This window comes from Chiloscyllium punctatum, chromosome 48, assembly GCF_047496795.1.
Source record: "Chiloscyllium punctatum isolate Juve2018m chromosome 48, sChiPun1.3, whole genome shotgun sequence".
In the NCBI taxonomy this organism is placed as follows: Eukaryota; Metazoa; Chordata; class Chondrichthyes; order Orectolobiformes; family Hemiscylliidae; genus Chiloscyllium; species Chiloscyllium punctatum.
Genome location: NC_092786.1, coordinates 50496850 through 50514466, shown reverse-complemented (window position 1 = coordinate 50514466; position 17617 = coordinate 50496850). Strand labels below are relative to the sequence as shown.

General features: G+C 42.0%; 1 protein-coding gene across 3 annotated transcripts in view; it reads right to left on the bottom strand.

The window, feature by feature from the left end:
- Window positions 1-148: 148 nt before the first annotated feature.
- Window positions 149-17617, bottom strand: part of pex11a (peroxisomal biogenesis factor 11 alpha) — a 32435-nt gene continuing 14966 nt past the window's right edge. For all 3 annotated transcript variants that reach the window (XM_072565196.1, XM_072565195.1, XM_072565197.1), the window contains exon 3: window positions 149-3653. In XM_072565196.1, coding sequence (XP_072421297.1) covers window positions 3076-3653 — 578 coding nt within the window. In that variant the 3' untranslated portion in view covers window positions 149-3075. The remainder of the gene's footprint in view (window positions 3654-17617) is intronic.

The window sequence follows — 17617 nt, the reverse complement described above, 5'->3', positions numbered from 1 at the left end:
TTGCTTAGATTTAAGACACAGTGTCCAACTCAACTTCACTTTACCTGCTCCCTCAATCTCCTCTTTCTCATAAAATGAAAGCACATTTAAAAATCCGCATTTGCAATATGACTGAAATGAATGCATTTAAAAATGTAAAACAAGACAATTCCATAATTAATATATTAGTTTATTAGAGTTCACAGAAAACACCACAGTGTAAATTTCCGGTTACAGCAGCATTGGTTTGCAGTAGTCACTATAAACTAGTGGTTTTCTAATTTAGGATACAGAAATAGTAACTTCTCAAACATGGTTTAGTACGAGAAATTTCATAGGGAAAAAAGTTATTTTACTATATGAGGAATCAAATTGCATATATAGTCCAAGTCTTTTCAAGTCATCTCTCAACTCAAGCCCACATTTCTTTCAGGCAAAGTTCCTTGCCAAGAGTATCCCATCACAAAATTCCCTTTCATATTTTTAAACGAATGTTCAAAATGTAACATTGGTTTGCATAGTTTGTTTTTAAAAGGAACAAAATTATTCAGTATACATAGTTTTTGTTTCTAAATTCAGTTGCTATAGCTTCCATTAAACAGCCTCTAAAATGCTCAAGTTAAATATATTTTCATTTTCATAAACACTTTACCATTTTTGATAAAAAAACAATGCAGTTTCTAGCCACTTAATTTACTATTTCAATTGTTACCCTGACTGACCTGTTTTTTCTCCCAAAACATCTTACCTTGCAGTTATCTTGCAACACGAACTACCCTACATTTATGTAACACTAAGGCACGGGAAACAGTAGTGTGAGACCTAGTTAATAAATCCTGACTTGAATGTGGGCTGGTGCTGGCTGTAAATTACATCTAATGTCCAGATAAAAGTATTAATAATAGGTGTTCCTTAATATTCTGGTGGGTACGTGCACTGTGTAATTATTGTACGTAGTCACACAAAACCCACGTTCAATTCTCAACCTGGGCTGAGGAAAGGGATCTCAAACAGAGAAATATTGAAGATATTCATACGCTGAGCTTAATGTCCTCCTATTTCAAGGATCGAAAGGGTAAAATGTAGTTAGCCTATCACTTGAGCCTTGCAGGAAAAGACTTATGTGAAAATCAAGTGATGTTAGGAAATGTGATGCATCTTCTCTTTACCAGTTTAAGAAAGTCAAAGAAAAAGCTGGACCAAATACAAAATATAGGGATTGTTGGAGAGGCTAGCATATAGAATAAACTTTTATTTACAGCCAACACTGGGATGTGGAGCAAGTCAAGATTCTAACAGCTATAGCACTCAGTTTAGGAAAGCACGTCGAGCACCAGAGATAAAAATACAATTCTGTTGGCGAGTTTCAAAGCTTTACGTTTTGGAGTTAGAAGAAAATTTTAATACAAGTCTGACAAGCACCTGAACAAACTGCCTCAGTCCTTCTAGAATCCAGGTAATACTTCTTAGACTGCATTCATCTAAATTTTGAATTTGGTTCTCCACGCTGTTATCTGAATAATCCAGGAAGACAGGTAAAAAAATGATTTAAAAAAATCACAAACTAGAAAGTAATTATTGATTGACTTCAGTCAGAAAATTTAGTTCTGCAAATTTTAGCCTGAATTTTATGTTTGTCAGGAATATTCCACAATAAATTGGAATTTAACAGCACCACATCCTTGATGTCAAAAACTCTGTCTCAAAAGCAAATATTCTTCTCATATTCACGCATGAGTGTGTCAGAGAGAGAGAGAGAGAGAGAAATGAGAATGCCCACATGAAGCAGCTCAGACCTTCATCACATTTCTTGCCCTTGATCAACTTCAAATCAAACATGCAGCCATTCTTTATTCATGAACCAAGAAAAAATGTTTTAGTTGACTATATAAGCATGGATAAACTACAGAACAGTCTGAAGGTATCATTCAATATCTGTGAAGAGACATTTTCCAACTGAACAAAGTAGTTTAATACAAACTAAAAATTCAGAAAAAGTAAACAAAGCCTCAGTTCATCAAATAGGGCACTGGGTGCTAAAAAATTAGAAGTTAAAAGATCTCTTTTCAGCAAGTGATGTTATAGACAGAATTCGGTTCAAAATAGTTAACAGTTTGATAACTGAACTATTTTCTTAGATGAAAACCCAAAAGAACTGCAGATGTTGGAAACCAGAAACAAAACTAGAAATTGCTGGAAAAAAACTCTAAGTCTGGCAGCATCTGTGGAGAGTTAAAGTTTTGGGTCCAGTGACCTTTCTGCAGAAGTTCTGAACACAATGTCAACTCTGATTTCTCCCCATTGATGCTGCTAGACCTGTTGAGGTTTTCCAGCAATGTGTGTTTCTGTTTTCTCTGATTGCCTGTATCATTGAAATAGTACAAAAAAAGTCCACTAGTATTTTTATATCTATACCAGTGCTAGGAATGAACTGGAGTTCACATCCTTTCCCATTGCAAATATTTAATTCAAACCCATTTGAGACAATATCACTGTCAACAACTGCTTGAATGTATTATACAGAATTTAAAATGTCTTCCTCTTTTTTTTCTTCATGTGGTAATCCTTAATCTACAACCTGTGGTTACCTAGCCAGAGGAAATAATCTTACACTATTTATTCTTGAGACAGATATTTAAAAGACACAGGGGAATCATGTTCATCATATACAGACTTGTTAGTGTTATAGAGCTTAAGTTAAGAGAGGCAGATATATTTAGTTTTATAATCTCATTGTGCTAGTCAGGACACAAATTATAGATAGGGTCATTTTTAGCTTGCTCAAATATTGAGTGGCATGCCAGAATCAGTGCAGAAGTGTCCTGTTTGTAGATGGCAGATTTCATAAAGAAGGTTCAATGTTCAAAACCAACAGCACATGTTGGAAGTCAATGCCTTAACCTTTGGCACTCTAAAACACAGCCAAGAAAACAACTGAAGTTGTCATGTTGAGGGCAAAACATTAAAATACACATTAGATTGCTTACTTTCAGAATCCACAGCCTGCATTTTGAAAGTAATTGATTTAATTTATCAAAAATTCTCTGATAAACAAATTAAAGAATAAGACTTTTGTTCATGGTGCAGGTGGTTTGTTTATGGTCTCAATTTCAGTGCTGGGTGCGTCAAAGTTAAAATTGACACAACTGATGAAATAAGACCACAAAGACTCACCACTCCAGGATTGATTCTGAAAATGCCGAGCTTGTCTAAGGGTAGGGATAGATCACAGAGGTTTTTAATGAGGTCGAGTAATACAGGGGGGTTGTTTTTAAGGCTTTGGTAAAGCAGCATGAAGAAATCTTCAGAACTGATCTTTAATGCCCAGCCAAAGTCTCTTTGCACATGATTGGTGTTCAGGTGGTTTATGGATTTGCACTGTTGGCTCTTTTGGGCCAGTGTTTCTTCTCTCAGAAGCAGGGTAATCTCATAGACATCTCTGCTCAGACTGATAATCAATGAGAAGAAATAGTAATGGTTGCACCGCTTATTCCATTTCTCCTTGTCAATACCACCAAGTCCCACTGCTCCCATCCAGAGAATATTATCGCAAATGAAGTACACAGCCCGACTGAGAGGAACGATGGTAAGGCAAAATCGAAGAATTGGGTCCGAAAGGTGTATGTTTCTTCTGGCTGCCTGAACTGCATCCACTGTGTTGCCCAGTCGGAATACTGAAATAAAGCAGAGAGATTTAATACTGCAACAGCTTTTACCTGTTGACAACAGTTGAGACATAATTAAATTGTTCTGGATGAGGCACCAGCAATTTAACTAGAAACAAGTTCTCTCTCTCTCTGGCCAAACTTTCAAATGGTAAATCTCTTCTATCTTGGGGGAATCGCCCCATTGATTCTGCACATCATGTAGTAACTGATATACAAGGCTGAGGTTGCTATGAATGCGAAGAGCAGGAAGAAAACAGACTTCATTCTCCTGCAACAGGAATCGGTTGTTGTCTAAAAGGTGGTGCTGCAGGGTGAACAACAAAATCAATTTTATACACACCTAGGAGGCTCACCCTGCCCATTTTGCCAGTAGTCTCCCAATCATACTCAGGCAAAACAAAAACTGATCCTCAGTGTAGGCCCCCCTGATGCGGGCATCTACTTGCTGCCTTTATCAGGCTCCACTTTCACTCTTGGCCTTTGTACTACTGCAAATGGGGCAAAGCCTCTGCTTTGCCTCTCTGACTCCTCATGTGTGGCTTCAGCACTGATGTGGAGTCACAATGCATGGAAGATATTGGTGTGTTGTCAGAGCATATGCATCTGTGCGCACATAGTGATCCAACTGCACTATGGACAATCAAATCAAATACATAAACAGCCTCTACCAACTAGCTACATGTAACCATTTAAAAAGGCAGGTATGATCCCATTGTAACAGAATTCACAGATGGAAATATACCATTAGAAATGCTGCTTACAGAAAATGGAGCAGACTATTTTGTGCCAACATGAAAGGACAATCTTATTTACTTACAGCATAATCAATTTCTATTGTATTTACAAATATTGCTTGGAAAATTTTCATTATTAGAATTGAATACAGAGTTTTCTCCCAAAACTACACACACCTGAATCTCGTAGGGGTCTGAGCAATGATGGCTATGGTGAAATGTGTGGCACAACTGAACAAGAAGTGTGGGTTGACAGGAGCATCTTCCACCATTTTAAATACTCTCCACAAGTTGTTTGGCAAATTGAGCCAGGCGGCTGCAAGTTGCTATTTAAGGGGGATTATTGCTTGTTAAACATCTTGATAACAGCCCAACTCATTCATTAATATTCAGATTTCTATCTTAGCAAAACCGCCAAATAAGCTTGGCATCAAGAAAACACAGCACGGAAACTAGAGACAGTACTGGGCAGATTCAACTCACCACCTACTCCAAATAAGCTCTATGCTGGACACCGGATACCAACATGTCAGGGCATGGTCCATGGGCAGCAGCCACACACACTCCATAGGCATCTGACATGTGCCAATCTCTATGAACCCACATCGCACATCTCCGATCCACTTACAGAATACGTCTGTACTTCACTGCTGCACCGGCAACTCTCATTGTAACACTACAGCAAGGATGCTATGTACTCAGGGACAGACCCCCAAATCAGGAACTGGACTAGGTTGCATCTGGGCTCTTTGCTAGCTGTCATATCACTCACTCACTCTGAGCTTACCTGCTTGCACACAGATTCCTTGCCATACATAGTCTTGTCTTTTTGCACTTCTCCCCCCTCAGCCAGATACTAGCTTCACATTACTTCTGTCTTGCCTTACCATTAAGCACAGACACAAAGCTTGCCGTGTGTGTCAGCATGCCTCAGTGGGGTCAACAGGCATAGCCTTTACTCAGAGGGTCCCAGCATAGTAATTTAAAGGCACGTCAATCCAGGACCTGCTCAGTTAGTCAGATTCAGAATTCTCTCCACATTAGTGTTGAGCAACCAAACGTTGGGCAGCATATCACCATTTTGATGCTTTCCGCTCTACTATGGGTTATTTTTCTCCTGAAACAGGCAAAAATAAAGGGAAATGAAAGTGGGTGGCACAACTGTTCCCTTTGTTGCAAGATGGTGTCCGAAGCGAGTGAGTAGGCAGCACAGAGGACGTGCAGAGTCAGTGATGTCACAGGTTGGGGGTAGGTGATAGTGAGTATGGAAGATGCTGCGGGTGATAACGAGAGTGACAAAGCATGAATCTTAGAGAGATGGGTGCAATAACAGAGACAGTGTGAGTGTGAGGTATCAGAGAGAAGATGGCGCCATTTATGCTGGCAGAGTGGAGGGCATTTTCCTTTTCCTGCAATGCTGTACATTCATCCAGAAGTGTAAGACTACTTTAATGCAAGTGGCAACATCAGAGCTGCCTGGCATGGTCTGTCAGGGCCTCCACTACTGATCCTGGGGAAGAGGAAGTCAAGCCTGTGCACCACCTCATCCAGTAAGAATTCCAGGTCCAGCCTATAAACCTGGGTACACATTTTCCCCTTAACCTTATCTGCCATATTAGGTGAAAAATGTCAGCAATCTTGGAGGGCAACTCCAGACTGACAGTGCTTCTCTGGGTGCACAATGGGTTTTCAAAAATTGCACGGATGCAAGGAATACTTGTGAAATCTGGAATATCTGCTGAGTGCCAAGTTGTTTTAGGACCAGTGCATCGTAAGATAGGGCTGGAAACAGATGTGAGTGACACCATAGGGACAGGGGGTGTAGTTAATGAGGCACTTCTGGTAAGATACAGCAAGAAAACAGCTAGACCTACCAATGAATACGCCTTCATTAAACTTGGTGCAACTTGCACTTGCTCAAAAAATGTCAGATTCAGCCCTTTAGTTTCATTTCAGAATAGAGGTAAATCGGATAACTGTCACTTGGTAGCACTGTCACTTCTGAAACATAACAGTTAGAGGTTCAATCCTTGTTATAGGCTTGGGAACAAAATCTGGGCTGATATTATCCTGCATTACTGAAAAAAAAATGCTACATTCTCAAAGCAGCTGTCCTATGGAAGTAATTTAAACAGAATTCTTTTCCACGTATTCAGGTGGATGCAACATCAGTCGTTCATTTGCTATTTGTGGAATCATGCTGATAACACACTTGGTGCCATAGTGCCCAATGGAACCCCATGACTGCACTTCAAAAAAAGTGATCATTACATAAGAAAAGTATGATTAGGTGCTTTTAACTGCAAGTTCTTTTTCCAATCAATAGAAAAAAAAACTTTTCTATGTATCAGGACAAACAAAAACAAACTAAATGTATGCAATTGCTTGGCACTTTTATACTACAAGCTGCTGTTAGCTTATCTATAAGACTTAGCCCTAGGTCTACTTGGACTGGGTTCCACAGGCTGTGTTAGAGCTCTGCTTCCTGTCTATTTATTTCTCTCAGATGACTAGCGAGGAGTGTCCCTTCAGAATCAATCCTGTTTTTCAGTAAGACAAGTAAAATTAGACACTGATGACTAAGAAGGGGTGGAGAAGACAAACTAAGAGCTTAGTAAAAAACAAAAAGAGAGGCATACATAAAAGGTTTAGGAGACTGAAGCCAGACACAGCCCTCAGAAAATACAAAGATAGCAGGAAAGAACTCAAACGTGCATCAGGAGGGCCAAAGGGGGCCTTGTAATGTGCAGGTGGAGACACTGCTGGGGCCTTGTACAAAATCTTCATATATGCTTTAGCCACATGAGAGGACTACAAAATAGCCAATGTTGATTTTTTGTTTAAGAAGAACAACAGGAATAATCCAGGAAATTATAGGATAGTGAGCCTAATGACAGTGGAAGGGAAGTTATTAAGGATTCTTAGGGATAGAATTTATTCAAATTTGGAAAAATACAGTTATTAGTGCTGGGCAGCAATGCTTCGAGAGGGGAAAGTCATGTCTCACAAACTTGATTGAGATTTTTGAAGAAGCACCAAAAATGATTGATGAGGGCAAGGTGGTAGATGTTGTCTATATGGACTTTAGTAAGGCCTTTGACAAGGTCCTTCATGGTTTTGGCAGGCTGATACAAAAGGTGGAGTCACATGAAATCCACAGTGAGGTGGTACGGCAGATATAGAACTGGCTTAGTCACAGAAGACAGTAGCGATGAAAGGTCCTCAGTGCTGGGATCCTGGTTGTATAACAAACAGAATATGATTTGGAGGAGAATATACGTGGACTGATTAGTAAGTTTGCAGACAAAGATTGGGGGAACTATGGATGGTGAGGAGAACTGCCAGAGAATATAGCAGGATATAGATAGGCTGGAGACATAGGTCGAGAAATGGCAAATGGAGTTTAATCCAGATAAATGTAAGATGGTGCACTTTGGAAGATCCCCAGGAGGGAAGTATACCGTAAATGGCAGAAACCTTAGTAGCATCAACATACGTAGACATATAGTTCCACAGTTCCCTGAAAATAGCAACACAAGTGGATAAGGTAGTCAAGACAATATATAGCATGCTCGCCTTCATCAATCGGGCAAAGTACAAAAACTGGCAAGGAAGGTTGCAGTTATACAGACTTTCAGTTAGTCCACATTTGAAATATTGCCCAGTCATCACACTATCAGAAGGATGTGGAAGCTTTGGAGAGGGTACAGAAATTGTTAACCGGGTTGTTACCTGTTTTGGAGAGTATTAGCTATGAGGAGAGCTTGGACAAACTTGGTGTGTTTTCAATTGAACATCAAAGAATGAAGGGCGACCTGATAGAAGTTTACAAAGTTATGTGAAGCATGGATGAAATGGATAGCTGAAGTCATTTTCCCAGTGTAGAATTGTCAATTATATATGTTGAAAATAAAAGGGGGTTCGTTCAAAGGAGTTGTAAGAGGTATGTTTTTTTTTTACACAGAGGGTGGTAAGTGCCTGGATATATCTGCCAGAGGTAGTGGTGGAGACTCATACAATAGCAACGTTTAAAAGGCATCTTGACAGTTATAAGAATGAGTTATAAGAATGAGTTTAGAAGATTAAGGGGAGATCTAATAGAGACGTACAAAATAATACATGGCTTTGAAAAGGTGGATGCTAGGAAATTGTTTCTGTTAGGCGAGGAGACTAGGACCCGTGGACACAGCCTTAGAATTAGAGGGTGTCATTTCAGAACAGAAATGCGGAGACATTTCTTCAGCCAGAGAGTGGTGGGCCTGTGGAATTCATTGCCACGGAGTGCAGTGGAAGCCGGGACGCTAAATGTCTTCAAGGCCGAGATTGATAGGTTCTTGTTGTCTAGAGGAATTAAGGGCTACAGGGAGAATGCTGGTAAGTGGAGCTGAAATGCGCATCAGCCATGATTGAATGGTGGAGTGGACTCGATGGGCCGAATGGCCTTACTTCCACTCCTATGTCTTATGGTCTTAGGCAGGGAAGAGAGAGACAGGGAGAAAAAAGGTAAAAGGTTTTTAAGTGTAGAAAAGCATCATGTGTCAGTGCAGCGTTGTTGGGTCAAAGAACTTGTTCCTGTGCTGTACTGTTCTTTGTTATATTCAGAGACATACAGCACAAAATCAGGCCTTTGGTCCAACGCAAACAAATTTTCCAAACTAAACCAGTCCCACTTACTTATGTTTGGCCCACATCCCTCTAAACCTTTCCTATTCATGTACCTGTGTAATGTTAAAAGATTAAGTTGTTCTCTCTAGACATTAATATAATGTTTAAGGGTTAAACTTTACTGTCTTTCTCCAGAAGCTGAACATTCTGGGACTTCATTGTTTTGGCCATTTCGGAGACATGGATAGAGCAGGGTCAGGAATGGATGTTGCAGGTTCCAGAGTTTAGATCTTTCATTAAGAACAGGGAAGGCAGTAAAAGAGGAGGAGGTGTGGCCTTGTTAGTCAAGGACAGTATAACATAGCTGACAGAACTTTTCAGGAGGACTCATCTACTGAGGTTGTATGGGCTGAGTTTTTTTTAATAAGCCTCCGCAGAGTTCCAGGGATATGGAGGAGATCATCGGCAAAACAATTCTGGGTCGGAGTGAAAGGAACAGAGTGGTCATTATGGGGGACTTTACCTTCCCCAACATTAACTGGAAATGCTATAACTCTAGTACGTCAGATGGATTAGTCTTTGTCCAACGTGTGCAGGAGGGTTTCCTGACACAGTATGTTGAAGGGCCGACAAGACGGGAGGCCACCCTCGATCTGGTGCTTAGTAATGAACCGGGTCAGGTGTTTGATTTAGTGGTAGGTGAGCACTTTGGAGAGAGTGACCATAATTCAGTTATGTTTAGTTTAGCGATAGAAAGGGATAGGTACATGCCACAGGTCAAGAGTTATTGATGGGGCAATTGTAACGCAATTAGGCAAGACTTAGGATGCATAGAACGGGGTAGCAAAATGTAGGGGATGGGGATAATCGAAATGTGGAGCTGGTTTAAGGAACAGATATTGTGTGTCCTTGGTAGGTATGTCCCTATCAGGCAGGGAGGAAGTGATAAGGTAAGGGAACCGTGATTTACGACAGAAATTGCATCTCTTGCTAAGCGGAAGGAGGCTTATGTGACGATGAGATGAGATGGTTCAGATGAGGCGATGGAGAGTTACAGATTAGCCAGAAAGGATTTAAAGAGAGAGATAAGAAGAGCAAAGAGAGGACATGAGCAGTCTTTAGCAGGTAGAATAAAGGAAAACCCTAAAGCTTTCTATAGGTATGTGAAGAATAAAAGGATGATTAGGGTAGGAATAGGGCCAAAGACAGAAGTGGGAAGTTGTGTGTGGACTCTGTGGAGATCGAAGAGGTGCTAAACCAATATTTCTTATCGGTTATCACTCTGAAAAGGAGAATACTGTAGAGGAGTAGAATGAGATACCAGATATTAGAATAGAAAGGATCGAGGTTAGTAAGTGTTATCAATTCTAGAAGGAGCGAACGTAGACAAGTCCCCTGGGCCGGATGGGATTTATCTGAGGATTCTTTGGTAAGCTAGGGAGGTGGTGTTGGAGCCTTTGGCTTTGATTTTTGTGTCATCGTTGTCTACAGGTTTAATACCACAGAACTGGAGGATTGCAAATGTTGTGCCCTTGTTCAAGGGCAGTAGAGATGTTCCAGGTAATTATAAACCAGTGAGCTTTACTTCTGTTGGAGGAAAGGTTTTGGAAAGGATGATAAGAGATAGGATTCATAATCATCTAGCAAGCAACATTAGTTTTCGCCACTTGGACTGCATTTTTTTTGTCAGAACCCGAGAGGACTTGATCGCATGAATGTTGAAAGGACATTCTCTCTTGTGGAACAGATGAGGACTAAGTTTAACTAGGGTACAGTTTAAAAGTAAGGGTTTATCCACTGAAGATGGAAGTAAGGAGAAGTTTTCTTTCCTTCTGAGGGTTGCAAGACTTTGGAGTTCTCTCCCCGAGAGAATGTTAGAAACAGAGTTATTGGATTTTTTTAAAGCAGAATTAGATTGATTCTTGACTCATGATGCAGTCAGATATTGTCGTGGATACATAGGAGTCTTGAGTTAAGATAATAAATCGTTTGGCCACAATCTTAGTGAATGATGGAACAGACTTGAGAGATTCAATGGCTTACTCTTAATTTGTATGTTTGTGATGTGGCAGAGAGCCAAAGAAAATGGATTTGGTTGTTCCTCTTTGCACTTAAACAGCACTTCCCAAATATTTTTCCACTTTTTAGTTTAAGCTTTGCACTTCTTCCTCTGACCTTATAAGGGAAATGTGGACTAACTAAACCTTGGTTTGTTTATTTTACCTTTACTTTAAGGTTGTTTATCACTCTCCTAACCCCGCTTTTCCATTTATCATACATTAAACACATGAATTCATAGAATTCTAGAATCCCTACAGCATGGAAGCAGGCCATTCAGCTCATCAAGTTCACACCGACGCTCTGAAGAGCATCCCTCTCAGCCCCACCCCCGACTCGATCCCTGTAACCCTGCATTTCTCATATCTAATCTACCTAGCTTGCATATCCCTGGACACTAAGGGGAATTTAGCATGGCCAGTCCACCTAGCCTGCACATCTTTAGATTGTGGGAGTAACTTAAGAGCACCTGGAGGAAACTCTCAAGCATGAGGAAAATATGTAAACTCCACACAGACAGTTCCTCGAGGGAATTGTTCCCATGTCAGTCCCAAAGGTACTCTGCCCTTAACTCTCACTCTGTCTAATAGCCGGTGGATCATTATGAACAATGTAGTGGCCTAAAAGTGTTGATAGCAAGTGTCCATGGCTCAGCCAAGATTGGGTATCTTACACTTTGCCATTCCACAGAGCAATTATTGCCTGCACGCCATGCTTAAGCAAAGCCAGCTGTCTCTAATTTTAGCCCCCATGTAAATTCTTTGCTGTAGATGTTGGGGAGCTTAAAAATGTCAAAATGAGTTTTTTGCTTCTGTCTTTACGAAAGAAACGAACTTTGTAGTGAATGAAACCTTTGAAGAGCAGGTGTGCATGCTGGAATGGATAGAGATAAAGAAAGCTGATGTGCTGAAAATTTTGTCAAACATTAGGATTGACAAGTCGCCAGGCCCAGGCCAGATTTGTCCTCGGCTGCTTTGGGAAACGAGAAATACAATTGCTTCGCCACTTGCGAAGATCTTTGCAACCTCGCTCTTCACTGGAGTCATACCTGAGGACTGGAGAGAGGCAAATGTAATTCCTCTCTTCAAGAAAGGAAATAGGGAAATCCCTGGCAATTACAGACCAGTAACTCTCACGTCTGTCATCTGCAAGGTGTTAGAAAGGATTCTGAGGGATAGGATTTATGACCATCTGGAAGAACATGGCTTGATTAAATGCAGTCAACATGGCTTTGTGAGGGGCAGGTCATGCCTCACAAACCTTATTGACTTCTTTGAGGATGTGACTAGAAACGTTGATGAGGGTCGACATGTGGATGTGGGTCGACATGTGGATGTGGTGTATATGGGCTTCAGCAAGGCACTTGATAAGGCTCCCCATGGTAGGCTCATTCAGAAGGTCAGGAGGAATGGGATACAGGGGAACTTAGCTGTCTGGATACAGAATTGGCTGGCCACCAGAAGACAGCGAGTAGTAGTAGAAGGAAAATATTCTGCCTGGAAGTCAGTGGTGAGTGGTGTTCAACAGGGCTCTGTCCTTGGGCCTCTACTGTTTGTAATTTTTATTAATGACTTGGATGAGGGGATTGAAGGATGGGTCAGCAAGTTTGCAGATGACACAAAGGTTGGAGGTGTCGTTGACAGTATAGAGGGCTGTTGTAGGCTACAGCGGGACATTGACAGGATGCAGAGATGGGCTGAGAGGTGGCAGATGGAGTTCAACCTGGATAAATGCGAGGTGATGCATTTTGGAAGGTCGAATTTGAAAGCGGAGTACAGGATTAAGGATAGGATTCTTGGCAGTGTGGAGGAACAGAGGGATCTTGGTGTGCAGGTACATAGATCCCTTAAAATGGCCACCCAAGTGGACAAGGTTGTTAAGAAAGCAAATGGTGTTTTGGCTTTCATTATCAGGGGGATTGAGTTTAAGAGTCGTGAGATCTTGTTGCAGCTCTATAAAATTTTGGTTAGACCGCACTTGGAATACTGCGTCCAGTTCTGGTCGCCCTATTATAGGAAAGATGTGGATGCTTTGAAGAGGGTTCAGAGGAGGTTTACCAGGATGCTGCCTGGACTGGAAGGCTTATCTTATGAAGAGAGGTTGACTGAGCTCAGACTTTTTTCATTGGAGAAAAGGAGGAGGAGAGGAGACCTAATTGAGGTATACAAGGTAATGAGAGGCATAGATAGAGTCGATAGCCAGTGACTATTTCCCAGGGCAGAAATGACTAACACGAGGGGTCATAGTTTTAAGCTGGTTGGAGGAAATTACAGAGGGGATGTCAGAGGCGGGTTCTTTACACAGAGAGTTGTGAGAGCATAGAATGCGTTGCCAGCAGCAGTTGTGGAATCAAGGTCATTGGAGACATTTAAGAGGCTACTGGACATGCATATGGTCACAGAAACTTGGGAAGAATAACAGGAAGCTTTAATTTTGGGTCAATGGAAAGATTCTTGGTAGTGTGGATGTGCAGAAGGATCTTGGTGTCCATGTACACAGATGCCTGAAAGTTGCTACCCAGGTTGGTAGTGCTGATAAGGTATACGGTGTGTTAGGTTTCTTTGGTAGAGGGATTGAATTCCGGAGCCATAATGCCATGCTGCAACTATACAAACTGCTAGTATGGCCGCACTTGGAATATCGTGTACAGTTCTGGTCGCCCCATTACAGGAAGGATGTGGAAGCATTGGAAAAGATGCAGAGGAGATTTACCAGAATGTTGCCTTGTCTGGAGGGAAGGTCTTAGACAAAACGCTGAGACACTTGGGTCTGTTCTCATTGGAAAGAAGGCAGCTAGAAGGATTTGATAGAGACATACAAGATGATCAGAAGATTAGATAGGGTAGTCAGTGAAAGTATTTTTCCTAAGATGATGAGGGCAGCTGTACATGGGGGCACAGCTACAAATTGAAGGGTGATAGGATTTAAGATAGATGTCAGAGGCAGGTTCTTTACTCAGACTGGTAAGGGCATGGAATACCCTGCCTGCCGATGTAGTTAACTCAGCCACATGAGGAAGATTTAAACAATCCTTGGATAAGCACATGGATGATGATGGGATAGTGCAGGGGGATGGGCTTAGGTTAGTTGACAGGTTGGCGCAGCATCGCGGGCCAAAGGGCCTGTTCTGCACTGTATTGTTCTATGTTCTAAGTGGGTGGGGATGATATTCATATGGGAATGTGGATGACTTCCACTTCATTTGGGCAGCCATTTACTGCTACTCTCCTGCTATTATCAAATTAAACTCTCATTCACTCCCTTCCATTCAGAAATGCTTTCATAGCCATCCCCTGAAACTAGGACATATCATACCTACATGGTCTTGAGGAATTACTGAGTGAGGAAATCATCTGCATAACGATTCCCCAGGATCATGGCATTTACATTTATATTATTTCCAAGGATGACCTCATCCTACTAATAGATCTGAGGTAACATCAGATTATTGGTGTGAGGGTGAGTGGCCAGAATACCTGTAGGCCAACTGACCTGTATAAAGGGGATGAATTTCCTCGATTCTGGACCTCTTTTGACTTGACTTCACACACCTGCGAGGAGGGTCAAAAGAGGGTCACCTAGCTTGTACAGGTTTTAACTGTTTGCAGAAGCTGGTGTGTGCGCATTGCATATAGTGTGTGAAACCTCGGGGGAAAAAAAAATCTACCACCTTTCCAAATGTTGTAACTGTACCTGCATCTACCACTTCCTCTGGCAGTTCATTTCACATACAAATCCTGCTGAATGTGAAAACATTTCTCCTCAGGTCCCTTTCAAATCTTTCGCCTCTCACCTTGTCTATGTCCCTCATGATTATATAACCCTCTACATATAATCAGGGTTACCCTTCAGCCTCCTATGCTCAGGGAAAATTGTCCCATGTTCTTCACTATCCACCCTCCTTTCCTTTGTCTGCCTGCACTATGACTGACTTTGCATGTCAGCTCTGATATTCAGTATACATTAATCTTACCTCAGAGCAAGATGTTGTAGGTTCAAGCCCAATTCCAAGGATTTTAGCACAAAAACCTCAGCAAACAGTCCTGTGATAGACTTATGTACAGACAGAGATGCTGTCTTTTGAATGAGATGAAAAAGCATGGCCCACAATTTATTTACAATGAAAATTTGAGATGTGTACCACCTTATTCTCCTTCTACACTAATGGTAATACATGTCACTTTGTAAGCGTTCAATAAAGCATCCAATTGCTGCGCTCTAGCTGTTTATACTTGACCATAATTTATATAATTAACAGCCTTGTCTGTTGTCTCAGGTGGACATAAAACTCCCATGGCAATAAACAGAAAAGCAGCAGGGGAATAATCTTTGGTGACCTGATCAATACGCATCTTCTAATCAACCACATTAATCCTGATTACCTAATCATTTTCACACTGCTATTTGTGGAGACTTGGTGTACACAAACGAACTACTCAGTTGCTGATATGTCAACAATTGTAGTCATAGAACATTACAGCGCAGTACAGGCCCTTCGACCCTCGATGTTGCGCCAACCTGTGAAATTAATCTGATGCCCATCTAACTTACACCAGTCCATATATATGTCCAATGCCCATTTAAATGCCCTTAACATTGGCGATTCTGCTAATGTTGCAGGCAAGCCATTCCACCCCCCCCCCCCCCCCCCCCCCCGACTACTCTCGGAGTAAAGAAATCAGCCCTGATATCTGTCCTAAATCTATCACCCTACAACTTAAAGCTTTGTCCCCTTGTGGTAGCCTTCACCATCTGAGGAAAAAGGGTCTCACTGTCCATCCTAGCTAACCCCCTGATTATCTTATAGGTCTCAAGTAAGTCACCTCTCAGCCTTCTTCTCTCCAACCAAAACAGTCTCAGTTCCTCAGCCTTTCCTTGTAAGACTTTATTTCCATACCAGAGTTGAAAAGTGTGTTGCTGGAAAAGCGCAGCAGGCCAGGCAGCATCCGAGGAGCAGAAGAATCGACGTTTCGGGCGTAAGCCCTTCTTCAGGAATGAGGCTGGTGTGCCAAGCGGGCTGAGATAAAAGGTGGGGGGGGGGGGGGGGGGAAGGAGTTTGCAGGAGGGGGCGCTGGGAATACGATAGATGGAAGGAGGTGAGGGTGAGGGTGATAGGCCGGAGACGGGGTGGGGGCGGAGAGGTCGGTTATCTCAGTCCCAACCCCCAAATTCAGCACCACCCTCTTGACCTGCAATCTTCTTCCCGACCTCTCCGCCCCCACCCCGTCTCCGGCCTATCACCCTCACCTCCTTTCACCTATCGTATTCCCAGCGTTCCTCTCCCAAACCTCCCCCCCCCCACACTGCTACCTTTTATCTCAGTCGACTTGGCACACCAGCCTCATTCCTGAAGAAAGGCTTATGCCCAAAACGTCGATTCTCCTGCTCCTCAGATGCTGTCTGGCCTGCTGCGCTTTTCCAGCATAATTTTCAACTCTGGTCTCCAGCATCTGCAGTCCTCACTTTCTCCTCCTTTATTTCCATACCAGGCAACATCCTAGTAAATCTCCTCTGTATCTTTTCCAAAGCTTCCACATCCTTCCTATAATGCATTGACCAGAACTGTATGAAATACTCCAGTGCAGCCTTACCAGAGTCTTGTACAGTTGAAGCCTGACCTTGTGTCTCCAAAACTCAATCCCCCTACCAATAAATGCCAACACACCATACACCTTCTTAACAGCATTATCAACTTGGGTGGCAACTTTCAGGGAACTGTGCACCTGGACACCAAGATCTCTCTGTTCATCTACACTGCCAAGAATTTTACCATTAGCCCAGTACTCTGCAGTCCTGTTATTTCGTCCAAAGGTGAACTACATCACACTTTTCCACATTAAACTCCATTTGCCACTTTTCAGCCCAGCACTGTATCTTATCTATGTCCCTCTGTAACCCACAACATATTTCGGCACTATCCACAAATCTGCCTTCCTTAGTGTCATCTGGAAATTTACTAACCCATCCTTCTACGCCCACATCCAGATCACTTATAAAAATGACAAACAGCAGTGGTCTCACAGCAGATCCTTACGGCACACCACTGGTAACTGAGCTCCAGGATGAACATTTCCAATCAACCACAACACACTGTCTTCTTTCAGCTAGCCAATTTCTGATCCAAACTGCTAAATCAACCTTAATCCCAAAACTCCGTATTTTGTGCAATAGCCTACCGTGTGGAACCTTATCAAACACCTTACTGAAGCCCATATACACCACATCAACCGCTTTATCTTCATCCACCTGTTTTGTCACCTTCTCGAAGAACTCAATAAAAGTTAGTGAGCCACGACCTACCCTTCACAAGACCATGTTGACTATCCCTAATCAAATTATTCCTTTCCAGATGATTGTAAATCCTATCTCTTACAACCTTTTCCAACATTTTACCCACAACTGAAGTAGGGCTCACTGGTCTATAATTACCAAAGTTGTCCCGACTCTCCTTCTTAAACATTTGCTATCCACCAGTCTTCTGGCATTACTCCTGTCGACAATGGTGACATAAAGATCAAAGCCAAAGGCTCTGCAATCTCCTCCCTGGCTTCCCAGAGAATCAGAGGATAAATC